Source organism: Brassica oleracea, chromosome C7 (assembly GCF_000695525.1).
Source record: "Brassica oleracea var. oleracea cultivar TO1000 chromosome C7, BOL, whole genome shotgun sequence".
Taxonomy (NCBI): domain Eukaryota; kingdom Viridiplantae; phylum Streptophyta; class Magnoliopsida; order Brassicales; family Brassicaceae; genus Brassica; species Brassica oleracea.
The window spans coordinates 8,993,153-9,002,736 of record NC_027754.1 but is presented as its reverse complement, the minus strand read 5'-3'; the positions used below and the strand labels follow the sequence as shown (position 1 = coordinate 9,002,736).

At 35.7% G+C, this 9,584-nt stretch overlaps 1 protein-coding gene across 1 annotated transcript in view; it reads right to left on the bottom strand.

Annotated features, from left to right (window-relative positions):
- LOC106302521 (BTB/POZ domain-containing protein At2g13690) overlaps nt 1-5,321 on the bottom strand; it is a 15,440-nt gene extending 10,119 nt beyond the window's left edge. The window contains 2 exon segments of the mRNA XM_013739014.1: nt 147-232; nt 5,263-5,321. Coding sequence (XP_013594468.1) covers nt 147-232; nt 5,263-5,321 — 145 coding nt within the window.
- Between the last annotated feature and the right edge of the window lie 4,263 nt (nt 5,322-9,584).

Sequence of the window (9,584 nt, the reverse complement as noted above, 5' to 3'; positions counted from 1 at the left end):
TCCCCCCCCCCCCAAATTCGAATTTTTTCCACCTTCCAAGGGTATTCACGTCATTTCACGCCCACTTAATGAAAAAAGGGCATAGGCGATTATAGAGCCCATATGAGATTCTGCTTTGTGCTGTTGGGGGCACCAGAGGTGATGACTCGCTTGAATGTGGTTACGAGATGAAATTGAGCGAATATCAGGACTCGCTGGCGGAACGGCGAAAGTAAAGTAAATTGATTGCTTTCTATTTTGTTTTTGTTTTTGTTTTTCTTTTATTTTTACTTTTCTTCTTTTTCATATTCGTCATGTGAAAATTCAGATGACGAGAAATCTTGTCGGTACAATTCCCTAGAACTTTTGTCATCAAAAATTTAAAAAGATGTGACTGGCAAAATGTTAGGTTTCATTTGTTGGGGTAAATGACATATTTTCATAGGAGTATTATATAGTAACAGTCCTACACAATTTTTCAACCTCGACCTAATTCTACATATTAAAATTATTAAAACCAATTTCTCCCAATCCAAAAGATCAAAACTTGTATCTTCATAATATATTAAGTATGAACTAAAATCCACACAATCTGATTTAAATCGGTTTACTATTCAAAAATTTGAAACTTAACCAATGGCTTACCTAAATCGATACAATTTGATTTTAAAAATTTATCAAAGTCTGATTGGGAAGTTAGGTCGGGTTTGCATTTGGATCTGAGGTTGGCATGGGTTTTAAATTCAGTCCAAAACATACTAACTTGGTATCGTTTACGTTCAAACCATTTAAACCAAGTTAAACCTTCATTTATAGGGATATGAGTTTCGATCTAACTGACTGGGGAGAAATAAGTTTTAGTACTTCTAATATGTAGAACTAGGTCGAGGTTGAAAGATTGTATGGAACTGTTACTATATGATATTTCTGGTGTGGAAATATGTCGTTTACCCCATTTGTTGTTTTGCTAGGCACCCGACTTTTAACCTGAATCGAGTACCTCTCTCTCTCTCTCATGATCCGGTCCAAATAGATTGGTTTGGCTCAGTTTCGAATCTGAAAGACTTAGGGCCTGATTGGTTCAAACGCAGCGGCTACGGTTGTGGTTGTGAGAGTTTGCGGATGCGGGTGGTTGCGGTTTCTAGCGGTTTTAAGAGATTTGTAAGACTGGTTTTACGGTTATAAATTGGTGTGTTTGTGGGATATTTATGACTGGTTAACTACCAAATGCAGCAGCGGTTAAATAATAAATTAACAAAATTTACATTTTATATAATTATAAAAATATCAAAATAATAATATTATAATAAATATAAAAATTATATTTAGAAAGTTATAGTTTTAAATTTTTAAAAATTATAGAAAATATTTTTATTTAAAATTTTTATAATATTAATTAAAATATAATAGATATATTTTAGTATTCTTATAATTCCAATTTAAAATTTTTATTGAATATTTTATCTTTGTATTTATAATGTTTTTAAAAAAGAAAAAAAATTATCATCGTGCAACCGCAAACGCTAACTGGAACCAACTTTTGAATTTTTAAGGTTTAGAACGGTTTGAATCGGTTTAGAATGGTTTAGAGCAGTTTGAGTGATTGTTGCAATACGCCAACAACCGCTACGAACCGCAAAAACTGTGTTTGCGGGTGGTACCACCGAAACCAATCATACCCTTAACTGATGGATATAGATCACATAGTTATGAATATTCAGGTGTCGGGTCGGGTACGGTTTATACCTAGAACCTTTTGGATAACCGCATGAATCCAAAATTCCTATGTAAGTACACAAACAGTAGATATTTTTTTTTTTTTGCTTTTCAAATTTATAACCAGTGACTATATGTTAAATCTTGATGTTTTATGTGTAAATGGCAAAAACCATGAATTAAAATGATGAATTTGATACATTTTAGGTATCGGAACTGGTAATACACTACAAATACTGATAATATTGATAATAAAAGTGTTTACAAACGTGAGAGAGTTGAAAGAGGGTCTCTCATCTCTCCCTGAACATTAGTGATCTAATCTCTAGATGACCTTTCTCTCATTCTCACTTCTCCTCATATACTCTTATTACTAGATTAGGTTAAAAGACACTTGAGATGAAGCCCATATAATCTAACCCATTAGTCTAATGGCCTCTCACACAAATGGGCCTCGTAACAGAATTTAAGTCTGCAACACCAAAGGAGACTGGTGGCACGAGGAAAAAGATGAATACAACTGCCATTTATTAAAAAAAAAAAATTAAAAAGAAAAAATTGATCTTCAATTTCTCAAACTCAGGTTGCATTAAAGCATCTCCCAAAAAAATTCTCTATTTTATAGTTTGCAAACCTCTAAATTTGAAGTTTTAAGGTGTTCTTCTCCAAAAACAAAACTTCAAACTCAACTTCAAAATTATTTATATTTTACATTATGGTCTTTATATTGTTATAATTAATATAAATCCATATAACTTTTATAAATAACTAGCATATATATAAAAATATTACAGTAATATTAATTAATAAATCTTACATTAAATATATAAAATTATAAATAGAATAAATAATTAAATATTAAACTAAAAGCAAAATACCACATTATTCCAAAAATTATTTTTGTAATGCTCCATCTTGGGTTACACAAAATTTGTTTGGACAATATTTTATAGATTTTGGAGGTTTCGGAGTAAATTTATTATTAGTGTTTTTGGAATATTTAAATTTGTCTAATAATTATGTCTTCATGTATCATATTTTAAAAAAAGTATTAAGTTTCTTTTGTAATATTTTTGTGGTCTAATTATAGTCTTAAAATATTATAAATTATATTTTAAATTTTTTATTTAATTTTATGTGTAAATTTTGAATTTATAAAACAAATTTGAAATATTTATGAAAAAAAAAAAATTAAGGATTAAAACGATAAATGAGAAAATACTTAAGAATCATAAACGTGATGTGTAACTAATTATAAGGATCAAAATGCAAATAAAAAGATGAAACTTCATATTTGAAATTTTGAGTAGTGAAACTTCAAATTTGAAGTTTCATTCCTCATACTCTAAATTTGAAGTTTTAAATTTCTATTTTGGAGAGCAAAAAACTCTATATTTAAAGTTATAGAGTTTCTTTTGGAGATACTCTTAACTATGAAAGCGTTTGTGACCGCTCAGACACTTTAACTAATTGTATAGTGCGGTTAAAGTATGCACATATATTTTCATTTAATAAACAGTTAAACCAAACCGGATCGAAGTCAAAATCCTACCAAGTACTATTTAGATACAATTTCTCTATAACTGATAGACCCTGAACTGAACGGATCCTACACGGAACCGACTCAAATACCCGAAGTCGCAGGCTTAGTTTTGAACCTTCTTTTCCTATTTCCCCATAGAACATTCATAAACATTTGACCATGATTAGGTAGATATCCAATCCACACATAATTACAAACATAAACATAACTAGCTTTTGCCCGCTCGCCCGCGCGGGTGTATGTTCTATGTAATTATATGTTTTTCGTAGTTTTGAAAAAATCATGTTATTGTTTCATATGTTATTGAGTTCTAATATTGGTGTATCTTTTTTATTCGGTTTATTGTACATTTATAAACAATGAGGTTTTATTCTTCTTATATTGTATTTTTTTCTTTTGCTTGGTAAACTAAACATAAAGTGTATAAAATTAGAGCATGTAGTTGAGGTTTAATAGTATTATTAAATAAGAAAACATATAATTAAAAATATATTAAAATAAAAATATAGCATTAAAAAGAAAAAAAAAGAAATTTGTAGTAATTATATTAAAAATTTGGAAAAGAAATTTTTTTTTCTTTTGTTTATATAGCGTTAAAAAGAAAAGAAATATCGATAGAAACTATAAAACTAATTGGAAAAGTAACTCCAAAATATGTATCGGTAGTAATTATATTAACAAAGCTTTATTATATGAATTGATTTGGGCCTTTTGGTTACGATACTAAAATTACTATCATCTGTAACACAAAAATTAGTGGACCTGAAGCACAAATCAAAGGCCATATAATTTTTTTTTCCGAAAAAAAAGCAGAAAATGATTGCCTGTAGTGACTTTTTATTTTCCCGTATAACATTGGTTTCTCCTACCGATCTCTTCGTCGGCGATGTCTGTTGTTCTGGTGAGATATTCTTAAACGCCTGTGATTTTTTCACTAAAAGGATTACAGAAGATAGATCTATTGATTACGCCTGAAGATCATGGCATATGAAGGTTTTTCCTGATCTACTGCTTTGTTTCGATTATTTGTGAATTTTCGTAGAATGATATGGTGTTGAAGCTATTGGGGAAGAGGTATATATAGCTTGTTAGGAAAGGTTGAAACAATCACGTATTAATAACTAAGATTTTGTTAGTTGTGAATTTTTAGTATTAAATAGCGAATATGCTATACAATTTTATTCCAAGAATGGTCTGTTTGTTAGTTGCTTATCGAATAAAGATTTTTAAATATTAGATTGTTTTATGTGATCTGCAAGAATATGAACAAATAAGGATTGTGGTTGTTGATGGATATCGAATTTTTAGAAGATTTCTTAAATATAGGAATATATTATGGAAGGTAATCATTTTGAGGTTAATAATAAATGTTTTACGTGATTTTCAAGATTAGAAATAAAAAAAAAACATTATTTGTTAGTTTATTGATATCGTATTTTCTTAAATATAAGAATAGATATCGTAAGGTAATTTTTATTTTGGAAAATAATAAATGAGTAGTTTTGATTTTGAATTATTAAATTTAATTTGAATAAATCATATTAAATAATCAAAATGTTGAGTTTTAATGTCAGTAGTATATGTTGGTAAATATTGTGAAAAACTTAGTGCTAAATACTATTTGTACTTCCCTTTTAATAGTTTAGATCCCTGTTCGAAAACGCGGCCGCCTAGCCGATTAGTCGTCCGACTAGGCGCTTGGCGGAATCCAACCGCCGCGATTTCAACCAAGTCGCTAGAATTAATCGGAAAACCGTTTAATCTAATAATACCTGATTAGGCGCTTGAAAATCGGATTAAAACCGCGTAACAATTAATCTTCTTTGACAAATATTGGGCTCTAAAACAAAAGCCCATTCGTCTGAGAGATTATGTGGCTTGGTACCTGTATTTATAAGGCACTTCAAGACTTCTCTCCCTTGTTATTAACCGATGTGGGACAAATACATGTGTTTTCTTTAAAAAAAATTTCAGCATCGCACTGATAAAAAATAAGAGGAAGATTCATTGCCGGAAAATCGAACCTGACACCTGTTAGAGTATCATATGCATCCCAAACCACTGGCCTATGATGCTTCGACATTTACTTATCACATATATTTGTATAAATACATTATAAATATATTAAATTGTATTAAAAACTAGGCCCCGATTAATCTCCGCTTAATCCCCGATTTTTTGGTAACTCGATAGGCCCGGGGTCACCGCCCGACTAGCGCCTAGCGTAGTTCCGAACAGGGGTTTAGATACATAAATTATATGCATATTAATTGTTTTCCTATTTCTCCCCTAGAACATTCATAACATTTGACCATGATTAGGTAGATATCCAATCCACACATAATTACAAACATAAACATAAAACATAAATTATAGAAATGTTCCACGGTCTGCGAACTAAACCAAGTGGACGCAGTAAAAAAATGGCCATTAAAACGGAAATGAGCAAAGCATATGACAGGATGGAATGGTCGTTTATTGAAGCTGTCATGCGTAAGATGGGTTTTTCAGAGACATGGATCACCTGGATAATGCGATGCATTACGTCGGTGAAATATAAGGTACTCTTGAATGGACAGCCAAGAGGAGATATTGTTCCTGGTAGAGGCCTACGCTAAGGAGATCCTTTGTCTCCTTTCATTTTTATTCTATGCACGGAAGCGCTCGATAGCCTTCTCAATCATGCAGAGAGACAAGGGAAGATAACGGGGATGCGCGTCACACGCACGTGCCCTGCGGTATCCCACCTTCTCTTTGCTGATGATAGTCTTTTCTTCTGTAAGGCGGAGCCCCGTGAATGTAAAGAAGCAATGAAAGTAGTCAGGAAGTATGGTAAAGCATCAGGTCAATGTATCAACTTTGATAAATCGTCCCTACTCTTTGGTAAACGGATTAATGCAAATATTAGACAAGAGATTAAATATGCACTCGAAATACAAAACGAAGGAGGAATGGGAACTTACCAAGGTATCCCAGAAAACATAAGTGGTTCCAAGTGCAAACTTTTTGCATTTCTCAAGGATAAGTTGATGCATAGAGTGAATGGATGGACATGTAGATGGCTCTCAAAAGGAGGGAAGGAAGTGTTGATTAAATCCATTATGTTAGCTCTTCCGACTTACGTTATGTCTACTTTCATGTTCCCTTTGGAGATATGTGAAAACCTAGCAAGTGCCATTGCTCAATTCTGGTAGAGTTCAAATCCACCACAAAGAGGAATACACTGGCCGAAATGGGAAAAGGTCTGTTTACCAAGAGAGGAGGGTGAGATTGGTTTTCGTATGATCCATGAGTTCAATATGGCACTATTAACAAAACAATTATGGAGGCTAGTTCAATTTCCTGACTCTTTGGTTGCTCGGGTCTTGAGGGGAAGATACTATAGATTGAGTTCACCACTCAGAGTAAACTCTGCTAGCAGCCCATCATATGTGTGGACTAGCATTTCTGCTGCAAGGAAGTTGTTATTACTAGGAATCAAACATAAGATACATTCAGGTTATGAAGTCAAGGTGTGGGACGATCCGTGGATTCCAACGATCCCTTCGAGGTTAGCTATCCCTGTAGCGCCAGTTATGCATCATAATCTGAAAGTTAGCGACCTCATTAATCAGGTATCGAAGGATTGGGATGTTGTTCTATTGGAGAACTATGTCAATCTTGATGACATACCACTTATAAGGAGTTTGGCCATAAGCTCAACTCATCATCGTGATACATTCTGCTGGAACTACACAAAGAATGGCCAATACACGGTTAAATCTGGATATTGGGTAGCTCAGAATTTATTAAAGACAGAGGAGGAGAAGGAGGTCTTGGAGCCGTGTATCACTAAGCTTCAAGCCTTTGCTTGGAAGTTAAAGGCGCCTAAGAAGATATGTCATCTTATATGGAAATTGTTAACTGGTCATGTGGCAGTAACGAGGAACTTAGCAAGACGCAATATGAGGTGTGATAACTACTGCCCAAGATGTGGAGAACTAGAAGAATATGTAACCCATGCCATAATCGAATTCCCGCTAGCTCTACAAGTTTGGTCCTTATCATCAACTCCAACAAGCCCATATATATTTCTAGTACCAAGCGTCTACACAAATATGGATTACCTATTTTGGAGGAAAAACGGCATTATCGAGCCAGAACAAGACAGAGATCCTTATCCCTAGATAATCTGGTATATTTGGAAGGCTAGGTATGACAAACTTTTCAGGGGGGTAGACAGAGATCCTTTGGAGCTAGTTCGACATGCAGAAAGTGAATGTCAAGCCTGGTTTGATGCAAACGAAGTTGTACAACCAGTGGTACAAGATAACAACACTAAGGAACCCCAAGTCATAAGCTTGGGTAATATTTGATTGTTAGATGGACCTTTGACAGCCTCTGCTCACTTTAGTGGATGTGAATGGGTATGGATGGACAGTGGTGGGAACATTCAACTTATGGGGACAAGAAATTTCATTCGACGCGAATCAGCCTTGCATTCGAAAGTAAAAGCTGTCATGTCCCCGTTCCTGGAACTTGACATAGGGTCAATATGTTTCAACAGAAACGGAATTGCTTTGGTTCAGCGGTTGGCGCTCAAGTAGAGTGTGTTAGCTCCACACTTACTGGTAAGCTCACACTATCTGAACTACTAGCTGACTCAGCTGGGTTCATCTGGGGGTCAGCTTAACTCAGCTGGACTGAGTGTTCAAGTGTTAGGCAGTTGGACCGGGTCCAGACAGTGACCGGGCCTTGTGGACGACCCATGGGTACCGATGGGCCGGTTGGCTCTTGTGGTTGAACCATAGGCGTGGGCAATCACTTTGGGCTTGTTTTATACATGTCCAGGGGTGGTTTGGAAGGCCCAGGACGTGAATTTAAAAAAGAAGAATAACCGCCATAGGCAGTTACTTGGTGGCGGTTATGGGAAAAACTGCCCCTTTTGGTACCTTTTTGGTAACTACTCGTCCAGGCAGTTAGGGGGGAGGTTATGACCGAATTCTTCTTCATTTTTCTGGTCTCTGGTCGAAAATATTATTACAGAGAAGATAGAAAACTCAGACAAACTTCCAGAGAGAAAAGAGAGGCAAACCGACGGTTGGACGATCTGATCCGTGGTGGTTCCTGGTTGTTTCCGGTTGAGTTTGTTTGTGAGATCAAGAGGATGGATACGAGGCACGTCAGGGCTTCCTTCTACACTCTGAAACACAAATAATCCAGAGAAAAATACAGAGAGTTGGTCGGATTCCCAATCCAAGACCTATGGTGGTGTGAACGCCATAAAGAGACAGTTTTGGGGCAGATCAAGGGGGAAGTTGGGAACGACCCTCTGAACGGTTTTGATCATTGTTGACAACACCCAAAGCCTTATCTGGAGCCTGTGAACACACGCAAATGGTGAGGAAAGTAGGGAGTTGGCCGGAATCCATTCCCAAGGGGCAATGCAGCCTTAAAGGGAGATTGGTGTGGAAAGCAGTTTCATGGGGAACAAAGAGGGAAGTGATGCACGACCTTTGGATGGTGATTGATCATGGATGATCATGTCTAAGGCTTCCTCTGTGTCTTGGGAACACACGCAATTGGTTAGGAGAGAAGGGGGAAGGCTTGACTCCACTCTCAAAGGCATGAACAGCCTTGAAGATGGATGCAGTATAGAAACTGGTTTCATGGAAGTTCCATGGAAGGAGTGATGGGCACGGGCCATGGTTAGATATTATCAATACTGGAAGTATGTGATAAGGGTTTTATGAAGGCGTGCTAGGAGGAGCATGGACGCCCCTGATGAGGTAACAGGTGGGGACTGCAGACCATTGGACATAGTCTGGTACACTATGGGCTGATCTGGTCCTGCAGTTACACCTTACTCTGTTTTATGATTATTAATCATATTATTTCTTCTTCTTATGATTGAGATTGATGATTAGACATAGTAGCACTGAATCATGGCTTGGCCGGTTCAGAAGAACCCTCCATGGCCTTGATTTGGCAGCTAAGTCCGGATCTCCTACTTCCTGATGGATTTATGGCGATCTGACTTTGTAATCCTCTTAGTGGTGAATTATCATGAATTATCATGGTATTTGGGGATTTTTATCTGATTGATTTCGAGATGGTCAAGGTGGCTAGTGGGGCTGTTCTAGGTCGAGATCCATAGGATTGAGATCGGTTCTTGGAATTCTGACTTGACCATTCTCTTAGTTAAGATTTATCATGAATTATCATGAATCCTAATGAGTTTTTAGGGATTGATTTAGAGATGGTCCCTTGGGCCGGTTTGGCTGATCTTGGCCGAGATCTATGGGATGGAGGCCGGTTCTGGGAAATCTGATTGGACCATTCTCTTAGTTATGATTTATCATGAATT